The sequence below is a fragment of the Heterocephalus glaber genome, unplaced genomic scaffold (genome assembly GCF_053883595.1).
Source record: "Heterocephalus glaber isolate CG9 unplaced genomic scaffold, H.glaber_assembly_v1.0 deba00001463, whole genome shotgun sequence".
Lineage (NCBI taxonomy): Eukaryota > Metazoa > Chordata > Mammalia > Rodentia > Bathyergidae > Heterocephalus > Heterocephalus glaber.
In genome coordinates this window covers 444,487-470,095 of record NW_028258310.1, presented here as the reverse complement: position 1 = coordinate 470,095, position 25,609 = coordinate 444,487, and the positions used below count along the sequence as shown (strand labels likewise).

The window sequence follows — 25,609 nt, the reverse complement described above, 5'->3', positions numbered from 1 at the left end:
GGTGGTGCATGCTTGTAATCCCAGCACTTGGGAGGCTGAAGCAGGAGGATTTCTGGGAGTTCAGGCCAGCCTGGCTACATAGTGAGTTCAAGGCCAGCCTGAAACATATAGTGTGACCCTGTCTTAAAAAAGTAAAACAAAAAAATTACAAATAAGTAAGAATGGAATTAAGAATAATCACTAAATAGTTTTTCAAAGCAATTTTCAAATAGTCCATAGAAGCAACCATAGCCAAAGTATAGCATGCCTCATACCTTATGACTACTAAACTTATCTTGCTGTTTACACATTAATTTCACATGAATTTTCTCAAAATTCCATTTTCAATAATCTTATTGAGCTGTATATCCTTACTCTCATTTCACTGGTCAAGAAATGAAAAAGAAAAAGTAAGTGATTTGTTTATAGCCATGGATCAAAGAAATAGGAGAGTTGGAGATTAGTCAAAGACCCACAGACCTTTTCACTTGATATCTTATTTTTATTCTTTTTCCTCCCTCCCTCCTTTCCTTCCTTCTTTCCTTCTCTCCTTTCTTTTTCTTGTATTGGGGGTTGAACCCAGGGCTTTTGCACTTGGCTACATCTCCCAGCTACCTTTCTGAAACAAAGTCTCATTAAGTCCTGACCTTGCAGAGGCTAGAGTCAGATTTGTCATCCTCCTGCCTCAGCCTCCCAGAGGGCTGGGATTACACATGTGCACAACTATGTCTGACCATCATTTTCATAAAAGACATTAAAAGGAAATCCAGAAAAAGGCTCAGAGATTTAAAATACTGAAGAACTCCATATACCAATGTGTCTGGTATTACCTGGGTGAAGAAGGGAGTGACTTGCCCTCAGATTTCTGGGCTTCTAGGAGTTGCTGGAGTTGGTTCTGTAATGTCACACGTTCCACAGTCTGTCTGCAGAAAACAACAGACATGTTCTCTGATACATGGTTGCCGCTATAAACTAGGAGGTAAATGGTTTTTTAATGATAATTTGTGTAAATTGCAATGAATTCAAAGGCTTAAAAATCTGCATAATTTTTTTTTTTTTTTGAGTCTCAATTTTGTAGTTCAGGCTGGCCCTAAACTCACTATGTAGCCCAGGCTAGCCTCAAACTCACAGTGATCCTCCTGCCTCAGCCTCCTGAGTGCTGGGATTACAGGCAGGCACCACCATGCCCAGCTCTAAATCTGCATAATCTTTATCTTCACAGTTTAGAAATTTTCCAATGGAAACCTGAGAGTAATCTAAATGCTCATGAATAAGACTGAGAAATAATTTAAAATTATTTCTATAATGGCTGCTATTAGAAATGATAAATACTAGTATACCAGAATACCTACAGATATACAAAAGGTTTGTCTAATATGTTTTATATGTATATACTATATATATAAGATATATGTATAATACTTTACTTGCCTTAAAACAGAATATTATAAAATACTATGTGTAGGGTCGGGGATTTAGCTCAGTGGTTCCACTGCCTGCCTCTCAAGTGCAAGGTCCTGAGTTCAATTCCCGGTACCAAAACAAACAAACAAACAAAAAACAAAATACTATGTGTAATCTTGTTTTTAAGGAAATTATTAATGTAATAAATCTAGAAGGATACACTCCAAATGAAACTCTTTCTAAATTATTTAAATTTGTAAAGTAATTTTATCAATGTACTGATCAGAAAAAAATAACTGAACAAAATAAGAAAACTATTTCCACTTTGGGTAGCAGTTAAATAATGAGGTTTTTTTCATATACAAGGGCAAAATGATGTATGGCAACACTACATTTCCTCTGAACATAACAGCATGCTTCTCAGAATATTCTTTTAAGAGTTAATAGACCAGAAGTCGCAGATTACAAGAAGTACAACCCACTTAGAAAACACATATTACTTATTATAAAAGTTGAAATAAGTACATAAAACTGATTTTTACTGTATAGGAATAAGCAGTGTTTACAGAACCCTGGCATACTAGTGAGGTACCCCAGTGATCTCCACCTGTGTCCTAATTCCTGGGAGATATGACTATGTTGCCTTATAAGACAAAAGGGAAGGAATATTTTATATCAACTGATATTAACATAGGAAGGTCATCTTGGATTATTGGAGTGGGGCCAATCTAATGACATGAGTTTGTAACAGTAGAAGAGGAGACAGAGGAGTGAGCAAGAGAGATTAAAAATATGGGAAGGACTCAATCTTGATGTTGCTGGGGTTGAAGATGAAAGAGGGGGATGGTGAACCACAGAATTCAGCTGGGACTGACCCTCAGCTGGCAGCCAGTGGGAATGCGGCCACAACTACAAGGAACTGATTCTGCCAACAACCTGGATGGGCAGGACACAGACACATCCTGGAGCTCCTAGAAAGAATGCAGCCTGCCAGCACCTTGATTTTAGGCTGGCAAGACCCCTCCCTACTGGCCTTCTGACTTGCAGAAGCATAGGATAAATCTGCACTACTAATTTTGTAAACTAATATTTTATATTCTTGGAAAAAAATTCTAAGCCTGCACCTTTCTGTGTTACCGTTGTCCAATAGGCTGAAAGGCACAGTGTCCTGTAGCTATACAACACAGATTTCTCTATTCATTTCCAGTTTTGCCAACTTCACTGAGATTACAGAAAGTGAAAGATTAGGGTCCAACAAGATTACTGCATGTCTCAGATCTTATCTTGCCACTGCCCTAACTGTAACTGTCTATAGCATTTAGCTTTGGAGACACCTGGAGAACAGATGCATATTAGTGCCTATTTATATTTCAGCCCAGGATCATCCACAGAGTGGCCAGGACATAGCTGTGAACAGTTTACCAATTAAATGGCTATTGTAGCTCATGAAAGCTTTTCAGTCTACCATATGGAGATTGAAGAGAATGTTTTCTGACCTTTTCTGAGTATGTGCCTTTAGAAAAAACATTCAATTAGATTGTTTCAAAGTTCTTCTTTTTTTTTCCTTAAATTATTTTATTGGTACATTTTAGGTGAACAATATATTTACATTTATCATTGGGTGCTTGTACCTGTACATGATGTATCTTGGTTCTTATTTTTTTCCCATTACCTGTGTGCCCTTCAGCCCCTCCACCCTTCCCTATTTAGAAAGACTTTGTTTCCATTTTTTTTCTTTTCTCATAATTTTTCCTTTCCCTTCTTTCCTTTCCCCTTCCCCTTCCACCACCCCTAGCCCTTTGGACCTTTTCTTCCTATTTCAAATTATCAATTATTCATTTTAATCATTTTAAAGTTCTTCTTTAAGGATGTGTTTGTGCACTACTAGAGGGAGTAACATTGATACAGCTTTTTTGGAAATATTTTAGGTAATATCTGCCCACATTTTAAATGTGTATGCCTTTTGTTCTAGCAATTCCTTCACATGGCAACTTATTTTTAGGAATACAAATATAGGGACATGAAGATATATGTGAAAAATTATGTTTCCTGTGGAAAGCTAAGTTACTAAGTCATTAATCTTTGCACATTTTCCCTTCAGCTACATTGAGACTTTTAGGCTCAACCAGTTCACCTGTCTTGAGGAAGTTTTGTTCAGCTGGGCAGAGGATGCTCAGAAGTAACCATGTACTTTTTGCTTTACATTTTATTTTACTTACTAGGAAATATCTAAACTCATTACAGAGATTATTTTAGGTATTGGCTGAGGAGGGACACAGACCTCAAAGGCAAGAGAATGGAAGCAGTGAGGTTAAGTGAGGAAGGGAAAGAGGGTCCAGGTATTGTCATATTGCTGTGTGATTCATGCTCACAATCAATGAAGGCCTCTTATCTACACTGGCCTTTTTTCCAAATGAGTTGTATTTAGGAATACTATGTTACTTTTTATATACGTGTGTACATATATATATGTATATATATTATACTATATAAAGTACATATTCATAAGTCATCTGCTATATATAGTGTACACACACACACACACACACACACACATATATATATATGGTACGACTTTATATTACTCCTCTAAAGCTTAACTTTCAAGGTTTATACTCCTAATCTCTCAATATCACTTTGAATTACATTACTTTGAGGACCGATTCCAATTTTCAGGAACCTTAACCAGTACAGCCACAGTAACTTGATCAGAGTGCTTTCCAAGAGCTGGCCTTGGTCCCCTCAGGCAACCATTAGCTCTTCAATCTGTCAACTTGCTAGAAACCTATCTGATGGACTCTCATCCTACTCTCTTCTTCAAAGGTATCATGACAAGCTTCAAGAAATGACTCCTTGACAGCCAGATATACAATGTATACCCACTTAGTAATCATATTAAGAAAACTGACTTCAGTTACAGTGAACATTATTTTGTATCCTGAGGATTCATGAAGCATCTGCTTAACTTCTATAATAAATTTGCTGGTAATGGTTATAAAGTTTAAAAAATTTCCCAAATACAATTTTATTCCTTGGGAAAACTGAGAAAGCAATCCATTTATTGTCTTTTGCTCGCTGTCATGCTTTTTGATTCCTAGAATTTTAAGCACATATCGGAAATAATGCCTAAATATGCTCTCTGTACTCTGCTCTGCAACCTGACCCTAAGATGTGAACACAGACAAAGGCTCTTTCTCCTGATTCACTGTGGCTTAAATTCCCTGCCCAGACAGCTGGTCCTTCACTTGGTTTAAATATCATTTTGCCTCAACAGAGATGGCAAGGTCAGCGCAAACCCTGGCTTAGCACTAGGATGGAGGAAACGGTGAGGAGAATGGTAGAATTCCCTCCACAATCGGAAGGGAGCTTACCGAAACCCTTGGGCTGAAACCTCAGCACAACAATGACAGCTGGATTTTGCTAACACAGAACAGGCCACTTACTCCTTCAGCTGCTTGGTTAGCTTCACCACCTGTGAGGCTAGCGACATGCAGGTCTCCACCACCACCAGGTACCGAGAGCACAGGGTGTGCCCATGCCGCTCTGCGCTCTGGGAGGGCTTGTCCCCTACGTGGTTCTGCATGGTGACATTTGCTCCATACTCAACCAAGGTCTGTCAGAAAGTGCAGAGATACATGATTGTATCAGGACCTCCCTCTAAACATTGCATTTTTAATGAAATATAATAGAATGCTGAATGAGACTTTTCTTGTTGTTCTAAAGGCAGTCATCAGAGCCCAGTGTTGGTAAGAGGTTACCAAGGATATCAGATGCCTCCCTTTAGAGCCTACAAAGGTGGAGCTGAGCCAGTCTGCCTACTACCTGTCCCCACCTGCAGCCTACTAGGGAGGTGCCTGGGACAGGCAAGATGTTGCTTCTGCCCAGAGTCCTTTCCTTTCTGAGGCGTTTATGGGCAAGTGTTTTGTCCCTTCTGATGGCTGGGCTCCAAATGAGTTAATCATAAAGTCAGAGATGCCTATATGATGGGGACAGTGGCACTGTGTTTACCTGGATCCATTTGCTTGGGCCCTGGTAACTGGTTTTGGAATAATACTTGCTAATTTCTTGTTGAGTCTATTTGATCAGGAATAAAATGGACAGAAGGAAAAGAGCAAGACAGGGAGTAGGGTGGCTATGAAGCAGCCAACACTCCCACTATACGCCATGGCAAGGATATGTTTGTGGATTGAGCAGACTTTGTAGAAGGGAAGTTGGTGTGAGTGGTATGTTCCCGTTCCCCCAAAAGGAGAAGGTCTCCAGCAACAGTTGGAAGTAGTTACGGGTTATAGAAACTGTGTGGGTAGGGGAAGGAGAAGGTACCATGTCAGGTTCAAAGGGAGAGGCCCCAGATCTCACTGTGGGCCCCATCCACAGCACCTGCCAGAGCCTGTACTTGAAGGATGCCACAAAGCATTGTCAGTGACCACAGTCACCAAGAAGCAGTGGCAACTTCCAGGGAGGCTATGGTGTTTCCCAGTTAAGCAGAGACATCTGGCTTTATTTCTTCATATGCTCTCTTTGTCTCCATCACTGAAGCCTTAAAAGGACAGGGGAGCAGGAGCTACAGTGATAACAACCTGTCATGTCTTACTCCCTATTCCAAGTCCCTAACAGGGTTGGGGTGAGCATGGGAAGAATGCTTTGGATCAGAAATAAGATTGAAAAATTAAAAAAAAAATGTTAAGACTGAAATTTTAAATTGTTTTGGAGTAAATTTTAATAGCCAAAGGCATGCAGAAAGTCATAGCGTCTGGCTACGGCAGAGGAGAGGGAGATTGGATGAAGAATGGCTGAAATCAATAATTTAAAAACATTGAAACTATTTTGTATTTATATGGGATGTCATGATTCCACAGAAAGCTGTTTAAACACTATTAATCAGCCTCCACACTCTGATGTGTTCTTTGACAATATCAGGACGAGATTGTATACTGTCAGATTTATTTTGGTAGTAATGATTTTTTTCCACAAACAGTACTTATATTTAAATTCTTAGACTCCTTAGAATTGGAGGCCATAAAACGCCTCATTTTCTTTTTGGTTTGTGGCCACTCACCATGAAAGGTCAATTTACCATGATACCTTGAACCTGCCTCACAGGGTGCCACAGAGAACAGGGCAGCCTCGAGCTCTCAGAGCTCTCAGGAGACTCAATGTAAACCACACTGTTATTGCTCCCCTTTATGCTGAACTCATCTCTTTGTGCTGTTTTCCTTACTTGGTCTCCTCCCTACCGTATAAGGTCCCTTGCTTACTCTCAGTCTCTTTTTATTTTTATTTTAAATCTCATATCCAGTGGGTAGACTCTGTCCTAAGATTATCTAGTGCCAAAAATATCATTTGTGTTAAGAGGAGTGATGAATCCTTTGGAAGGAGAGACTATCTCTCTTCACATGTTAGAAAGGAAAATAATTAAAACCTTAAACAAAATCAGTGATAACTTTTTTTTTGGCTTTCAGTCATAAATAATAGCTGATAAAAATTATTTCAAGACTATTAAATATTGAGGTGTTGGGTAAATGGAAAATTATAATTTGTGTTAATTCATCTATCATTCCTCCACAAGGAATAATGCTGCTCCTGTCATCTTTCCGCAGAACCTGATAAGGAGTTAAATTTCTCTCTTTTCTATACTTTGCAATTTCTTACCACTCCTTTTTAAAGGCCATCCCTTAAATTAGAAGATGCATGCTCTGCCAATAATAATGGAAAAACATTCAGACACATATACTCTGAATATTTCCTACCAAGATAGCTCTTGAAGAACAGCTTCATGTCAACAGAGAGCTTTCTACTGTTATCTATGCTTTCCTTTTCAATTATATCTTGTCTTTCTTATATTCTCCTATTTCCTGACTTCTCTCTACCTCTCTAAGCAACTAGTTTTCTCTGAGAAGTATTCTGTTTCAGGCTTAGTCTACCTTGTACATAGTGTGACCTTGTACATAATGTACCTGCTGAATAAATGAGCACCCTGGGTTTGCAATAAAGCAGACAACATACATACATGCCAGAAGGTGTGTTGCTTTGTAGGGTGGAACAGTGCTGTATACACAAAACATGTCGGACTATATGAAATCTCTGAGGTAGAAGTATTTTCTCTAGTAACGGCCTTCAAACATATGCTGTGAAGTTTCTTTTCCCTGAGATGTAGGAACAAATTCATAAATGGTGGGGGATTTTCAACAAGATGCTTTGATTGGCCTGATTCTGTTGACTACATTTTAGTACCAAAAATAAAATTTCAAGTCAAACCTAAACTTTGACTTCATTTTATATTCCTTAGTGTTTGGTTTAGTCCTCTTCACCTAACTGATCCTCCTCCTCTCCTTCTGACCATTCCTCTCTTTGCTCTGATTTTCAACATTTTGTAGGTCGATAATGCTTTTACGTTCACTACCCGCCAAACTTCTGGGTACAACTGCGGAGCTCTGCAGGGCTGTGCTGTTTGGATGGTGGCAACAGGTTTAACTCAGACTTGTGCAGCTCTGCATCCAAGTGAAAGATGAGACGCTGTCTCTTCTTCCTGTAGGAAGTCCATGATCTTGGAGTACATCTCAGGGGCTTTGGCGCAGTGACAACACAGCACACACAGAAAACGAGAATGCTGAGAAGGTATGCTGGGCTAAGTGCACGGGGCTACTTGAGGCTATTGGGTGGAATGGCTGGCCAAGGAGGGCCTGTATCATTTGCTCAAGGCCTGAGAGCAACACTATCTACCTTCTTCCTCTAACTAATTCTTGGGTTCTGCGTTCAAGAAGGTCAGACCTATTACAAATAAAAGGGAAAACTGTAGCCTACTACTCACTATAAAGAATTCTTCTAATCCATGCATAGAAAATCTGCCTTGTTTTTTTACCTGCCTTTGGAGTAAAGATGTAATAGTAAAAGCAAGAATAGTCTACTGCTGGAGAGACTGAAAGATGTTAGTCTCATGGTGGTTTCCCTGTTGTCTTGAGAATATGGCATACTTCCCAACTACTGTTCTCAGCACCGGGCTTTAGGATAACGTTGGGAGAGCAGGCAAAGTCCCTTTCTACACCTCTGATGTTGAAGGAAAAACTCTAAGAGCTACTTAAACCTATATTTGTGTGGATTTTTTAAAAAAAGACATCATTATAATTTCTGTATCTACAATACAAAAGGTGATTTAATCCAGGCATTGTCTTGATGAACAAAATTTTTGACTTTTGTTTTATTACTTGATGTAATCCTCTCTGCCTGCAGAGCAGCAGGGCCGTGTACCTGTATGCACCCAAGATAGCCATGCTGTGAGGCCACATGAACAGCACTGTTGCCATCCTGGTCCACTTCATCCAGTGAGATGCCTTGCTCTTGCATGAACTGAAGAAGCCATAAAAGAATCTTTTCCTACACACAAGAACACATGGAATTAATAGAATATCATGAAGAGAAGTCAAAATAAAGACAACAGAAAACTATTCTCTAACTTGTAAAGAGTACATTAAACCAAGATTATCATATCAGGAAAATTCTCATTCAATAGGAATGGAAAATTCATGAATCTGACTGAAGTCAATGAAAGAAGACCAAGTGGAGGATTTTAAGAGCAGGGAGTTACCTTGGAAATACTCTTGCTTTACTTACTTACAGAAAAAAAAAACAGATTCACACAAAGTATGAGCACTTTCTCAAAGTCACACAGCTGGACAAATCCAAAGTTAGAATTAGAATCCTGGTTTTTTGATTCCAAAGCTCCTGAGAAAATGTTTTTACTACTGTGTTAAAGTGTGTATAGCTTCAACCATATTAGCAGAAAACCTTAAACTACTGAGATAAATAACTTCTAGTTTTAAATTCATAATCCTGAAACTGTTTATAACTCTGAAACCTACTAATCCCATACCTTTTGCAATCAATACTTACATAAAGAGGCAACACTTTATAATGTCAAGTACAAGATAAAGTCACTGAACAAAAACCAGGAACCTTTTGTTTTTTCTGGAAGACCAAGTGGTGGTAGTGTTAAAGTAAAACTTCTTCTTTGATATTAAAGAGAGGGAGCCAAAAGCTCTGAACACAAACCTTTCAAAGGCAAAGTCATAAATCAGTCGGCATGTTTCATCATAATCTGTTTGCATTTTACCCACCGAATGTTTTGCGGTATTTTCATGTTATGTTAGGCTTTTCAAGAAAGCAGGGGGATGGGATTTCACTGTTTTAAAATAGAATAATTAAATATAAAGTTAAAAAAATACGAGAGTGGTAAAAACAACAGCATGAGGTTTAGTGAGTGGAATTTGACATTTAAAAAAATGATCATGTGTTTGAAATAGCCTTGAACTTTTTTCTCCTTAGCCTTTTAAAGGATTTTTTTCCCAGTTATTTGCTCATACCGGTCATGAACTTTATACTTTTCTGGATTAAATTTGCCTTCATCTTCTGAACATGCCAACTAATCTGCTAAAGGAATGTTGGATAAAAACAGAGAACTCCTTTAATGTTTTCATCCCATACGCTGGGAAGAGGGCACTATTTATGAAGGTATCAGACATCAGGGGCAGACTGAACATTTGCACCACACTTTCTCCAAACGAGCAAGCAGGAAGTAAGGAAGCAAGACTTCTAAAGAGGAAAAAGACAAAAATATAATAAATGCCTATAACCTCCCAAGTATGAACCTGGAAGAGCAAGGTGAGTCTTAGCTGCAAAAGCAGACAGACCTTATAGAAAGTGAAACCCTCAAAGGTCCCTAGAGAACAGGATGGAAAAGAGGCTGGAAGCCAGGGCTGGGAGTCGGCAGTTGGATAAAGATATTCTCATATACGGAACTCTCTTCTCTCTGGGAGAAAGTTGGGGCTGACACTTGAAATAGAACAGGTAATGTTCTCACAGGCTTGAAGTAAAGGTACTTCCTTTACCTTTTCCAATTAGGTAGAGGAAAACCACTGGATTACTTTTAAGTGGAAATAGATTACACCATGTGATCTTAACTGCTTAAAAATCTCAATGAGTTAAAGTATCCCAAGATAAAAATTCTATTGGATTCTGTTAACCACTGGTTTGAAGTCCATGGCTAAGATACACTGAAATTGCTTGAGGGCAGGCTGCTGTACCTCCACTGGAGAAAAAGAAGGTCCCACCATATGGAGATCATATCTTCTTCAAAGGGACATTTACAAGCTTGTGGTGACTTGACTTGCTCCATGATATTAAATCATGCACTCTTTAAACTGCAGACTGGAAGGAATTTTAGGGAATTATCCAATTCAAACAGCCTTATTTTATAAACCTGAAAACTGAGGGAGAGTACAACTGTGGGTTCTCTGATTTCTAGGGGCTTCTTCTTCAGCAAGTAAAGCTCAGAGGTGTTCACAATATTCAGAAACGTTTTACCCATGCTTCCCGCCATGCAAATTTCCATTCTTTTCAGACATAGATATTATAGTGGTTACATCTATTCCACCTGCATAAAGACACCCTTACTAACATTACAGTATGTTGGTTTTTAGTGGCGGGGTCATAGGCAATGGAATAATGTACTCCGTAATACAAGGAATTTTCCTGTTGTGGAAATCTGGGGGTTAGTCCTAATTCTGGGAGAACAAGACACACAAAGTCTGTGTATGTCATGAAAGAGCTGGCCTGGCTCCTGATGGCTCTCCAAGCCAGACTCAGTCTGTACTGTTATAATAACCTGCCTTCTTTCCTTATGATGCCAATTAGAGATCTAACCCGATTCAAAATGCAAGACTTATATAAAGGGAAAACCATTTTTGATTGTTTAGGATAAAACAGGTGTTTACCCAACATCTCAAATTTACTTTTCTGTTTTCTGTAGGACAATTTACTTCCATAAGAAGATATGCAATTGGCCTGTCCACTCATATACTGAAATAAGTATCTTCCCTATCATACCGTGCAGAGAAGTACTGGACAAAGGGACAGGCTGACACACATTTGGTCTTCTAACAACCCATATATAGGGTTTCTGAGATAGATGAGAAGATGGCTAATATCCGTGGTTTTGGTAAAAGTATATTTAGCGTCCAATCTTAAGAAATTTTGCTGATTCTGGAGAACATGCCTGTGGAAACACAGTCCTACAAACTTATTTGAAAAATACCTTATAAGGAGGACCAAATACCTGTGGCTAGTTATTCCAGACAGAAAGCCCTTATTCATATGTAATATGTCTACTACTTCTCTTAACCCTTTAGTGCATGTTCTTTCTTTCTCTTTCCTACTCCCTTTTTCCACCTCGCCCCCACCCCCTTCCCAGGTTGAGATGTTAAAGGAAGAATGTAACTTCAGATTTTATTTCCCCGTAAGTATTGCTTTCAGAGAATATCCAATGTAGTCATATGCATGGAGAAGCCCTTCTGTATTATTTGTTTCATTACAGAATGTCTAACTTACCTTTCACCCATTCACATATCCCCATCTGCATATTCAGCTTGTATCTATTGGCTGAAAACTTCTTTCATACACTAGTTTCCTGTTCTGGGGATTTTCTGATAACCTGTTTTAATGTTGTATTTTATGTGTTCCCAAAGACAATGGAAGTTGTTTAAAGAGGCAATTAATACACATAATTTATGAGATTTGCTGGACAAAGCCTAATAAAAATTTGATTGAAAAACATGTCATAGGTTTATTGCTGGTATCAATAAAATCTCCATAGTTTGTAGTATAATCATAAGTTCTGAAGCATTCAGCTTTGTTTGCAATCATAGATCATTAAATCTAATACATCAACTTTAAGTTTCATTCCAGTTTTTGAGATATTAAAATGTAAAAAAAAGGTCCAATAATAATTTCATAATGTAATTTACTGTAAGATAAATGTAGAATCCTGAGATGGTAAGATGTAAAAAAAAAAAAACACTGCATATAAAAATTGATTAAATAGGTTGAGGCCTAAATAATTCTTTTCATGTTTCTCTTTACTTATGGTTAAATAGGTAAATAAATAATACCAATAGCAATAAAAACAACAAATTGAAAGACATCAAAAAGTCAGAATGGCCACCATTTACCCAGTGCCTACACTATGCTGCGCAATGTGATTTTTCTCAGCCCTCAGAACAACCCTATGAGGAAGACTGCATTATCTCTACAGTAAAAATGAGGAAACTGCAGTTCAAGAGACCTTTTCTTCCCTTTGTTTTTTTTAAATGAATGCATCCAAGGCCACTAGTAATTGGAAGGGCCAGGATTAAAATCCAGAAAACTGAAATAGGGACCTTTACAACTATTTTCTGTCTTCTGAGTGTGCGTTTGCACAACTTCTCATTCCCCAAAGGCCAGACTCCAAAGGACAGACTCCCTCTGTGCCCTGCCTATCCATCTGTGAGTCTGTAGAGCTCTGGATCAGTTGTGTTTTCCAAGATCAGTACTTGGAGAGCAGATAGATGTGCATGGTAAACAGAGATTTTTCTCTTTTTTTCATCTGCAATCACCAGCACTTTCAGATTGTTTACTACTTCTGCCTCATGACTGTCAAACAGTAAATTCAAGGAGGGAATATTTCTCCTTTTTACAGTAAACTGTGGAGGAAAACAACAATAATACCTGTAGAAATATCCTTCTTACCAGCTTACCTATCACTGTTTATAACAATTCATAGGAACTGTTGAGCCTTTTCTTTTCTTTTCTCTTTTTTTCAAAAATACTCTTTTAGGGAGTCTATTAGATAAAGGTAAGGGGACTGGAAGAAGGAGAAGGGGAATGGAAGAGAGGGTAACAGAAGGTATAGATATGATAAAGTATGTTACATGTATATATGAAAATGTCACATCCAACCTAATATTCACTATAATTTATATGCACTAATAAAAATAACATGAATGAAACAAAAAAGATTAAAAAATACTTTCTGATTTAAAAGTGCTCTTTAAAAAATCTATGTCAGGAAACATTTAAAAAGAAAATAAATAGTGTAGCAAAAGTGCTCTTCGTAAATGCTCAGTGTAACGATGTACAGTGGCTTGTTTCTGTAAAAGAATATCTTGACTGAAAGTTACACAAATGATTCAGAAACAAAAAGAACTGCAGGTGAGCTGCTGAGCGTCATACAGAGCCCAATGATCCATGCAGGATTAGCCCATGCCTGCTAAGAAGCTCTGGTAGGAGAGCCTGGCCAAGAAATTGGAACCTTAGTGCTTAGATAAAGCAGCCCAAGTCACACAGGCAGAGGCTTTGAATCAACATGGTTCTGTCTGAATCGCTGTGGTGAGACTTCCTCCCCAAGGGAGTCAGGAAGGCCTGTCCAAGGACACCCTGCTCTGTTCCTGAATCTCCCTGAGGTCTTCACCTTCACACCCCCTCTGGCTAGCTCTACTAGGTACAATCAGGCAATGAAATAATTGCACCCTCTGAGACTTCAAGTGTCAAGAAGAGGAGAATCAATTCCTATCACCGGAAGAGCTATCACTCCAGGAGACCACTAAAAACTGCTGGCTACCCTGTGGTACTGGACTCTTTAAAGGTAATTTTTATAAGAGAAAGACACAAATTAGGAGTCAAATGAAGCCCATTCGTTTTGAATCTATATGAGGGGCAGAGGGTAACTAAAATAAACCTAGAGGAATTTTCCTCAGTACTATCCTTGCCAGAGGTATTTACTGAAGAAACAAAACCAGGACATACTCAAATGCCTGCTTGATGTAGGAAAACTTGCATGTGCTGAGTCCATTAGAAAACAGTTCAATAACAGTCTTCCTTGTGAAAATATTAGCCTTGTAACGGTTCCAAGTTCAGCATCTCTGCAGGTTATCTGTTACATAAGTGGCAGGGTGGATGCAGGATGGCTGGACAGGATTCCCAAAGTTAACAGGCTTCCACATTTTCCACTTGGGTAGGAATCTCCTAAGGGATTGGGCTGTCCTCCTCAAAGCTAAATTTTAGATCCTAAAAATACTTATCGGCTTGCAATAACCTAAAGATTGATACTAGCAAGAAACAACACTGCTCTTCAAATAGGTCACCAATTTCCATATTTTCCCCTAGTTTAGTCAAATAAGCCATGATATCACCCAGCCAGTCCTAGAAAGGGCACTATCTTTTGTTCTAGCTCAACAGCTTCAAAATTATCAGAAACCTGCTGTGAAAGTTGAATAAAGAAACTGGTATATATAATTGCTCAAGAAAAAAATGCTGAATGCTGAATTAATTCACTTAGAGTTTCCACACGGTCCTGCAATCCTTTACTCCTCTCCTTTGACAGACTCTCTTCAGGCAGCCTTTCCACCAATATCTCTACAAGTCCTCATCAGGCTTTGGATAGGCAAATGAAGACAGGGACATGAAATTATTATTTATACAACTTAATAAAAATTTGTCTTATACTGCAAATAAATTACAAAGATTAACAGTGATAAAATTCTTCGATCTTTTGAAATTTTTATTTTCCCTTTTGCCAGTCTAAGCAAAAAAATGCATCCTTAGCAAATGCCTATGAATTGTTATTGATTGTTGTTAGGACACTGGGGATGGGACTAAGTACAATGTACAACGAAAATATGGCAATTGTTGTATTTCAAAAACAGTGGCTTGTATGTGTTTTAAATGTTCTCCTCCTCCTTTCTTCATTTCATGAATTTCACAGTTACCCGTTCACTTCAGTGAGCTATTTGAAGTGTTCTGAATAGCACCATATATTGTCGGATAAAATTGTAAAAAAAAGTCTTCTTCACCTATCTATATCAATGCCATTGTAACACTTCGTACAAATTATCTCTACAGATGGGGACAAAACAGAATTTGGCCCTAAAGTCAGAGGACCTGAACTGAGATCTAGTCTTTGCCACTAACCACGTGAGTCATTTAACTTTCCTGTCTCCTCAGCTATAAAATTAGATCTCATATGACTGTTTTGAAGATCAGATAGTGTACACAAAATCCAATGACATGGAGCCTGCTTACACATACAGAACATGTTTACATTGTTTAAGATATACACTTATATCTGTAGTAACTGAAGATACTCTAACACAGCATGACTCCCACTACAGACAGACCATGGTAATGTTCTTCAGCCTAGTTTTTGAATTTGAGATTATCAATCTCAAATTATGCTTGAAAAAGCATAATCTCCTGTTGACAATACAATTTACTGCTACTAGGAAAGTTTATGAAGCCAAAGTAGACATGATTATATGCATGAGAAACAATTTTCTTTGCCATAAACAAATACAATTAAATCTATTTTAATACAGTGCTGACTTTATTATCTTTTAAGACTGAATTTGCATTTTGTGGTTCCCATGTTTTTAAAAGAAAATTTACATTTGTCTTCCTCAAAGGGTAGCAGGGACTTTTTACTCCATAAACTGGACTGTGATCTGTGTACATTAATTATTAATCTTAGGATTTTGTAATGTGAAATTAGTTGTAACTAAGACAGAGTTAGTGTGCTTGCTTATTTTCATGAGACTTCCTTGATTAATATCTTATAAAGATTTTAACTTTGAATTCAATAAAAATATTTCTTTTTGATAAAGATCAAATGCATTGTAAAAAATTGAAAAAATACATATACACAAAAGCCTCTTGTAATTCCACCCTGAGTGACTGTAAACAGGTTGTACCTTAGTTTTTACCAGTCTTACATTTTATTTCTCTTTCTGTTTTTCTAAATTCAGTTGTTACCAAATTACAGAAATAGTTTTGTATTATACATTTTAATTAATATTATGTAGTGACTATTTTCTCATAAAATTCCATCCTTTGAATGTAGCTTCATTATTTAGTAAATAAATTAGGTCATTTAAAATATTTCTTCATTAAAGTGCCCTATGATGAATAGCATTGCTTATAAATTTTTGGATTTTATTTGATGATTTTTTTAAAGTTTGCACTGTGATGAACCCAATAATGAAAAAAACGGATTATATAGCACACAAAGGTAAAATGCTTAGAAACTCCGTACCTGGCCATAGCAACCTGCGTAATGAATAAGGCTTGGAAAATCCTTAGAACAACTCAATTCTGCAATGGCTTCAGTTTCACTCACCATCCAGCGTACACACTCCAACTGGCCATTCTAGATTAAAAAAAAGAAGAGAAAGAAATGTAAAGCAACACAGCTCAGTCTAACTAAATTAGCTTATTTTTTTCCTTATCTTTTCAATACCAAATTTGGTATTGTTGATTTTCTTTATTATTTTTGCTATTCTCTATTTCATTTATTTACACTCTAATTTTTATTATTTCCTTCCGGCTGTTTGCTTTGAATTTAGTTTGGTTTTCTTTTTCTAGTTTCCTAAGGGAGGTTAGGCTATTGATTTGTGATCTTGGTCTTTCTCTTTTCTCCTTTCTTTGTAAATCTCCCTCTCAGAGCAGCTTTGGCTGCGACCTGTAAATGTGGGTATGTTGTTTTCATTCAGCTTCAAGTAATTTCTAATTTCCTTTTTTATTTCTTCTCTGACATTTGTTTGTGTTAGAGTGTTAATTCCACACACTTGTGAGTATCCTAAATCTCCTTCTGTTAATGATTTCTAATTCTATTATGATTGAAGGTCATAAATTTGTATTTCAGTCCTTTCAAATTTATTGAGATTTGTTTTGTACTCTAACACATGATCTGTCCCCAAAGTGTTCCATATGCACTTAACAAGAATGTATATCCTGCAATTGTTGGTTACTCTTTCAGAAAAATGTTAGATGTAGTTATTTAATGAGTCAACATTTAAAATAAAATGCTATTAAAAACATAAGAGGAGGGCTGCGGATTTAACTCAGTGGTTCCGCTGCCTGCCTTGCAAGCATAAGGACCCGAGTTCAATCCCCGGTACCAAAAACAAAACAAAACAAAAAACACAGAGGAAATATATTGCTACTACTAGTATGAAACCAGTATCATTTGCCATTAATATAAACACCAAGAAAACACACAAAAGACAAATTATTAAATTTTAGCAGAAGTTTGCCTGCCAAAGTCTGAGTTCATGGAGTATATATTAAAAAGAATATCACTAAGTTTATGTGTTTGAAATCATATTATTACCAGGCCGACAGTTTGCCTTTGGGTTTAATCAAACAACTGAATGAGAAATGAAAGGAAATTAAAGTTATTTCATTCCAAGTCTGTTTAGCTACTAAAATAATTTCTTCTGCTAATCTCATTTTTGAAAACAGACAGCTTTAGAAAGGAGGTATTTTAGAAATGTTTCTTTCCAATTTCTTTGCTTAACCATTTCCAAAGGATGCTCAACAACATGCTGAACTTCCAAAGTATCTATTGCTGGATCCCTGAAAAACACTTGATAAATTCTGCTTGCAACTGACACTATTTCTTGCGATCCATTTAAAGAGTTTAAGAATAAGGGAGAGATGTTCCTAAACTCTGGTATGACTTTAAAGCTCCTTTGCTCAGGTAATCTTATTTGATACCTTACCTCTGAGCCTGTTTCCTGTCAGCCAAGTCATATTATCCAAGAAATGTTTTCACGTTTGTACAAAATATGTTTGTTTTTACATCAGGGCTCTCAGAACACTGTTTAATGAGGTCAAACACCAGTGGTTGGTTACTGGTGTTCAAAACAAGGTTTTAAAATGGAAGAACGATGACTCCTTAGAACTCTCTCAACTTCTCAGTGTCTGTCAGAGTACACTGAATGGACTGAATTGGTATGTATCAAAATAGATGCTAAAAGGAGTGGTAGCTGTTACAAAATATTTGTACTTACTACTCTTTACAAATTTTAGATTAAATAATGGAACAGAGGGACACTTCTATTTCTCAAATTATTGTTCAGAAGCAAAACATGAGAAGCCTGAGACCACAAATCTGCGAAGGCTTCGAGTCTTATGGGTTTGATATGTGTTTTTTATTCAAACAACTTTTTAAAAAATGATTATTTAAGCTTGCAGACTTCTGGGATGGTGGCAATATTGTTGACTGCAGGAATTTTGGACTGAATTAACACCTATATAGAGAGACAGTAGAATGTGTTATCCTGAGGGTTGGCTTAATGGCCGCTATGTTTCTTATGTACCTTCCTACTCAGAGATTTTTAATCTAGCAAAATAAGCACTAGCTAGGGCATATAAGTGAAGATAAAATGCTGTCATCCAACTACTACATAGTTAGGAGATACTCAGTAATCTACCATTAGTCACAAAATCCAATGAGAACTGTATTTTATAAACACAAAAATATCAAGGCAAATGTCAGCATTCACCGACACTGAAAAAATATTTTATTGTTCACTGATGACCACTCCCAACCCCTATCTTCCCATAAGACTTTGTCACATGACTGTGCCCTGAGTCTATCATCCTACACTGGGACTAGTGATAACATGCCTGTCTTTCCCCAGGTGCTCAGCTCCATAAGGGGACCATGTCTTACTCAGAAGCTAGCACCTCACACAGCACCAGGTAGATTTGGTACTCACTGTTGAACTTCAGTCTACTGAGCTTTCCTTCACATTTGATCTCTTTCTTCATGACAGTTGCTGCAGTACAGCTCTTGATTTGACATAACACCATTCATAACCAGAGGAAAATGATATCTACCAGGATCACAGATTCTTAGTTTATAAAAGAAATATTTTCCATACTATTTTTGAAGTCATACTTTACCACTGAGCCAAATTAAATAAGATAGAACATGTTTTTAATACATAAAACTTTATTGAATGGTAAACAAATTAAAGATATACAAATTACCTTTGCATATATTGGGAAAAATAGTGGATTGTTTTTTGAATGTAACATGTTCTGCGTATTCACAGTAGGTTTCTTTAGCAAGTTCCCCTCATCATTAGCAATATAAGTCCATTTATAAAAAATTATGAATATTTGGCTTTTAGAAGATAAACTATTGGGCTGGGGATTTAGCTCAGTGGTTCCACGGCCTGCCTCGCAAGCTAAGGACCCAAGTTCAATCCCTGGTACCAAAAAAAAGAAGATAAACTATTATGTAAAGCCAAGTATTTGCAGAAGTTCAAGATGCATTATGTTTACATCACTTCTGGCTTTTTAATTAATATGACTGTATTTCACATTTGCTTTCCAAAGATCTTAAAAGTAATTTTAGGTTACCCCCTAACCTTCCAGTGATATGTTACATTTTACAGAGGAACTCAGTGCCATGTTATAAATCCAGTTTGCAGTTTTGACAGCACATTGTTCTCTGCAAGAGCTAAGTGTGAAATCCACACTGATATTCTAAACAGCTCTCCTAAAGACATTTAAACTTCAGACCTGATCTATTAAAAGCCCACTTTACTATCTGAAATACTCCCAAGTGCTAGCATCCCTTAAAATGCACCTTTTTCTTATTTGTCTTGGTCATGATTCTCACGTTAGGAGAAAGTTAACATAGTCTCTGATAGATCAGGTGTGGTTAAAAATCTAAACTGTAATCACCACGAATAACAAAAGTTCTCAGCAGTATAACACATCATTTTCCTTTCTCTCTATTGGCTGCTTTGGAGCTCACTTTCACTGACAATAAACTGGAATGTAGTCTCAAAATCTCAAAGCAGTGAGTGATTGAAATAATTCCTCTCTTACATGTACCATGTTCATTTGCTGTTTGCTTGATAAATCACTCTCCTGTCTTTCCCTTCCAACACTTCTTCTCACAAGCAATCTTAAAAAATAGAAATCTAATGACCCTGACAGTCACCTTGATGGCCAGGCCTGCTGGGGTCAGCTTCTCAGCATTGCGCTCATTGAGACAATCTTCCCCCATCAGTGAGGTGAGGTGCTGCAGGCATTCCACGTGTCCTCGGGATGCAGTGATGTGAAGCAGATTGTTTCCATTTTCATCATGAATTTTGTCCAGGTTGTCTGCAGCTAGGTGTGGCTGTATAAATGGTATGATCAGAAAATTTAAGTCAATAAACCGAACAAGACACTGCAGGGGTTTTGCTGTGAGCAATGGGAAGAAGAAATGTGCTTACAGAAGCTCTGGTGGCAGTGTGGGAATCTAGTAAATCTGAGCTCCATTCTATAAATCTGTTACCATATGATGGCTTTCTGAACTGCAGTGACATTTATAGCAAGAGGAAGGTTTGCTCTCTGACTTCTCCACCTGACTGCTGAGTCCTCAAGGGCAGGGGATATGTTTCACTTTCTGTTGCACGTTTGTAGAATGAACAAAATACTTGTTTGGACCTACTTTCTTGGTATAGAATTGTCAAGAACTGGCTTTGACTACCAACTACATAACTATAGCTACTAGGGCTCTGATAGGTATCTCTGGACACTACCACCCCAGAGACTCCTGGGGACATCTGGAGGCTACCTGGCTTTGGTTTTTCTCACTTCTAGTGAAATGTAGTCCCTTGAAGATGAAGTGGTTGAGTCTGTTGGGTGAAGTGAGCAATATTAGCATTTGGGAAACATAAAAAATGGCAAGAACACAAGAAAAGAAAAAGCAAGCAGAATTAGAAGAACAAGGAAAACATGGAAAAGACATTTGCAGGAGACAAAAATTTATCACTTATATTTGGTAAAATTGTTTAAACATATTGTCCTAGTATAACAATATTTGTGATAATAGACCAAGAGCACTGTACTTTATCTATGTGTGGTTTCACACTAATTACAGTCACATTGCCAAAATGCAATGATTTTCTTGAATGTGAGTTTAATTAGCATCATACTATGAGCCCAGGCTTGCTACTGTTTGATTCATATCTGGTAGCCAGAATATAACAATGGAGGCAGATGGAGTGCTATTTTGGTAAAGCTCTCTCTGTGCCTAAGCAGAACAGGCTTTTCTTACATCTTGTTACTCTGTGTCCAGGCTCTTTGGAAATGCTTCTTTGTGCTCCTTACACATGCAGAGCTGGAACTAAGTAAAAACTCCATATGGGTCACAGGGCAGTCAAGCTCTAGGATAAGTGTCTATCTGCAAATGCTTTTCAAATATCCTGGTCCAACATTTCTGAATAATGATCAGGCTAAAACAGAAGACTCTGTTCACATATCTGGTAGGGTACGCCATGAGCAGAGAATTGACATCTTAGCAAATAACTGAGCAAGAGCCCTGTAAACCATGTGAAAAGCAGAAACAGTGCTATTAACATTCAAGGGAAAGAAAGTATTGGGTTCTCTTTTTTGTTTTAGTTTTAGATTAAATGTTTTCATTTCAGTTGAATTCATGCAAAGTTAAAATGAAGTAACGTTACTTCTACGGCCATTTGTTTTCCCCGTATCAACCTCCTAACTCCTCCTATGGCCATTTGCTTTTCTTGTATTAATCTTCTAACTTTTTGTTTTAAAACTGAAAAGGTCACATATCCCAACTAAAGCCAAAAGTAAAGATTAAGCAATAAGCAAAACAAATGCACCTTTGTTCTATGAACAAAGCTGACAAAAATGGAATCTTTAGATTATTAATATATATCCCAAACTAGGGCATACTCACTAGGAGAGATATCTGTCCTTCTTTAACGATGTTCAAGATGCTTTTTACTTTTTTCAAATACTCATTCCTTTCTTCCAGGCCTTGGGAGCTGGTCCAGTTCATACCATTGACCTGCTCATCCAGTTTGGGTTCTGTTGCTGAGGACTGCACGTGGAAGGCCCTGAGCTGGCAGTCAGGCATTGTCTTCTCAATTTTTCGATTACGTGGATCATTAAAGGCCTTGTTTAAGAAGTCTTTATTCTGGCTTTCAGGCTCATATGCAGAGCCACATTTAATAGGAGGAGGTGAACTCTCAGATTCTCCAGTGGACAGCTTGTGTGGGTCACGGAGGACAGCTGATGCTTTTCTCAAGTGAGGACTTTTCACAGGAGAAAGGACACAAAATGGTGTCATGTTGGATGATGAGTTCTCAGTGCTTCCTGTAGAGCAGGCTTTGCCAGAAAGGCCATTGATGGTTGTACATAAACCCAAAATTCTTTTTTCTGAAGTCACCTTGGAAAAAGAGGCAAGCTGCTGGCTGGATTTAATGTAAGGCACATCCAGAATCTCATCCATGTCGAGGTCATAGTGTTCCAGTTCGCCCAGTGCAGAGCTAGGCTCAGAGCTCTTCCCGGGCAAGCCCCCAACTCCATCTTCAGGGCCAAGCTCCTCAGTCTGGGGGCCCTGGTCGGGGTCACCCTCTTTCTGGTACTCCACCTTATGGTTCTTTTGGTCATCACTTTCATTGTTCTCCAGAGTCTCTGGCTGATGTTTCAGTGGGGAAACCCGCTTCACTGGGCGGAACTTACTGTATACATCAGCGATGCCTGTGGGCTTCTGTGTGTTTGTAATGAGAGTTGAGATACCACAATTCCAGCTAGAGCTAGAAACTGTTTTTTTAAAAAAATTAAAAGAGAGACTGTTAAACTGGAATGCTGAACACATCTTGGTCATGCAGGCACACATGATCCACTCAAGTTATGCTCAAATTATGCCCCTGTGTAAGGGTATATCTTAAAGGGGATACATGTCCATAGTATAAAGAATTCAAACTTACTACTAAACACAGTGAATGCTACAGTAAAATCATGATCTACAGGGCCCAAATTAATGAACGTAGCTGAATGGTAAAAAGAGAGTGCTAAAGGAAGCAAACTCAGATGCTTAGATTTATTCACTGGATAGATCTATATTTCTGGCAATATTTCCGTATTTGCCACTACCCTGAAAACACAGGACTAGAGGATGGAAGGCTGTGTTACACTTCCAAACTAAATTGGGAGAAAAGGGATATATGCATACATATGTTCAAACATGTACATGTAAACCCACAATCACACAGCTCTATGCTTAATAAGTCCCATACAAAGAAAGGGTAAGTTATTTAATGTTATACAAACTCCAACTGTGACCTACTGGGTGACCCAGCAGCTTTCCATTTGGAGGTTGGGGAAAAAACAGAAAGGAATGAAGTGGTCAGGAGTTGAATGGGCTATGAGAGACAAATCACAGTTGAATTAACCCCAGCCTAGAGTAAACATCCTAGTGAACCATTAGGGAGGAGCATCTCACAGTATTTTCTGGCATATGATACAACACAGTGGACTCATACTTTGCAATAGAACATGCATTTTAAGATTTAATGCTGCCAACCTAGAATAGCAAAAGCAATTCTGGGCAACAAAGGCAAGGCAGGGGGTATCACAATCCCTGCTTTTAAATTATACTACAAAGCTACAGTGATAAAAACAGCATGGTACTGGCAAAAGAACAGACCTGAGGATCAACGGAACAGACTAGAAGATGCAGAAACAACTCCAGACATACTCAGCCACCTAATCTTTGACAAAGGAGCCAAATACCTTCACTGGAAGAAAGATAAGACTCTTTAATAAATGGTGCTGGAAAAACTGGCTTTCCACATGTCAAAGATTCAAACCAGACCCATATCTTTCACCATACACTAACCTAAAATTGAAATGGATCAAAGATCTAAATATTAAAACAGAAACACTAAATCAACTGGAAGAGAGAATAGGTGAAACACTTGAGGACACAGGAGTAGGCAAAGTCTTCATGAACAAAATGCAGATTGCATGGAAAATACTATAAAGAATCAACAACTGGGACCTAATCTTATTAAAAAGCTTCTGCACAGCAGAGAAACCACCAACTGAGTGAAGAGACAACCCACAGCATGGGAAACTATTTTTTACCACCTAGTCATTGGATAAAGGATTATTATCTAGAATATATAAAGAACTCAAAAAAATCAGACCCCCCCTAATTTAAAGACCCAATCCAAAACTGGGCATCTGAAATGAAAAGACATTTCTCAGATGAAGAATTAGAAAAAGACCCAATACAAAAATGGGCATCTGAAATGACACTTCTCAGATGAAGAATTAGAAACAGCAAATAAATATATGAAAAAATGTTCAATATCACTGGTCATTCATGAAGTGCAAATTAAAACAATGCTAAGATTCCATCTCACTCCAGAAAGAATGACTGCCATCAAGAAATCACCCAATAACAAATGCTGAAGGGGCTGTGGGGAAAAGGAAACCTTCTCCATTGCTGGTGGGAGTGTAAACTGGTACAACCAATATGGAGATCAGTGTGGAGACTTCTCAAAAAACTACAACTAAAGGTTCCATTTGACCCAGCTATTCTTCTTTTTGATATCTTCCCCAAAGCATTAAAAACATCATAACACAGCGATATATGTGTACCCAGGTTTATAGCATCACAGTTTGTAATAGCTAAGTCTTGAAAACAGCCCAAATGCCTGTCAATCAATGAGTGGATAAAGAAGATGTGGGTTTTTTTATACAATGGAGTACTACTGAGCCATAAAGAAGGATGAGCTTCAGACATTTATAGCTAAATGGATGGACCTTGAGACCATACTCCTAAGTGGAATAAACACATTTTAATACCACAGTGTTTCTCTGGTGTGAGAAACCAAAAGTGGAAATAAGGACTAAAATGTGTAATATATATTGGGAAATGGGAAAAGGGCAGAAAATGTTCAAATGGGAAGGAGAATAAGGGAGGAAGGACAGAGAAAGGAAGGGACAAGAAAAAAAGTGAAAATAGAAGGAAAAAATGGAAACAAAGCTTTTGTTCATAGGGAGGGGTGGGGGCTTAAGGGGAGGGAGTGGAGTGGGATAAAATACAATTTATTTTAAAAATAATAAAATAAATAAAATAAAAAATAAAATTGTCACACACACAAAAAGATTTAATGCTCCCTGACATAGAAAAGCTGGAAAACAAAGAGGAGGAAGAGAAATTTATAGAAGGATGGGGTAGGCAGACTAGTTTTTTCTCACTTCTGTGCCAAGTTCAAGTAAAGATGGTAGTGTCCGCTTGAGCTGGAGCGTAAAGTGAAACAACCAGATACACTGGAGGTAAAAGATAAGACCCATTGCCTTTTTAGTTAGGTTTAATGTGAGGCCACCTGATATCCCCTCTTGGGGCAGGGAGGTGGAAGAGCCTCAGTGTTCTCATGTGTGATGGTGCTGCTTCCTCTCTGGGATACTCTTCTGCTGGATGAAAGATGACCCAGCACTGCACCCTAGGAAGCTTGCAGGCCACTGATTTATAGGTTGCTGCTCTCCTCCTAGTTTACCATCCCCCATCAAAGATTTCAAGGCATGCCCTCCACCTAGGGATCTCTTATCTGTCTCCTGCTCTGGACAACTGTAGGTAAGGAAAAGTCTAAGGCCAAAGGAAGTACACTTGTGTGTTCTTTGTAACAAAGCACAGCCAAGGAATGAAAGGACCGCAGACAGGTGTGTATTTCCAGGTCTGTAACTTTAACAACAGCGCAACTTTACAACAGTGTAACTTTAAGGACAGAGGGGATAAGAGTGAGTGTTCTGATCACCA

At 38.0% G+C, this 25,609-nt stretch overlaps 1 protein-coding gene across 11 annotated transcripts in view; it reads right to left on the bottom strand.

The window, feature by feature from the left end:
* Sncaip (synuclein alpha interacting protein) overlaps positions 1 to 25,609 on the bottom strand; it is a 151,399-nt gene that overhangs the window by 11,493 nt on the left and 114,297 nt on the right. For all 11 annotated transcript variants that reach the window (XR_015438804.1, XM_087180512.1, XM_087180509.1 and 8 more), the window contains 6 exons: positions 21,734 to 22,602; positions 19,985 to 20,164; positions 16,277 to 16,390; positions 8,629 to 8,754; positions 4,827 to 4,996; positions 810 to 902 (listed from right to left, as the gene is read on the bottom strand). Coding sequence is in view for 10 of the 11 variants with exons in the window: in XM_087180512.1 (XP_087036638.1) it covers positions 810 to 902; positions 4,827 to 4,996; positions 8,629 to 8,754; positions 16,277 to 16,390; positions 19,985 to 20,164; positions 21,734 to 22,602 (1,552 nt within the window). In the remaining variant the exon portion in view is untranslated. The remainder of the gene's footprint in view (positions 1 to 809; positions 903 to 4,826; positions 4,997 to 8,628; positions 8,755 to 16,276; positions 16,391 to 19,984; positions 20,165 to 21,733; positions 22,603 to 25,609) is intronic.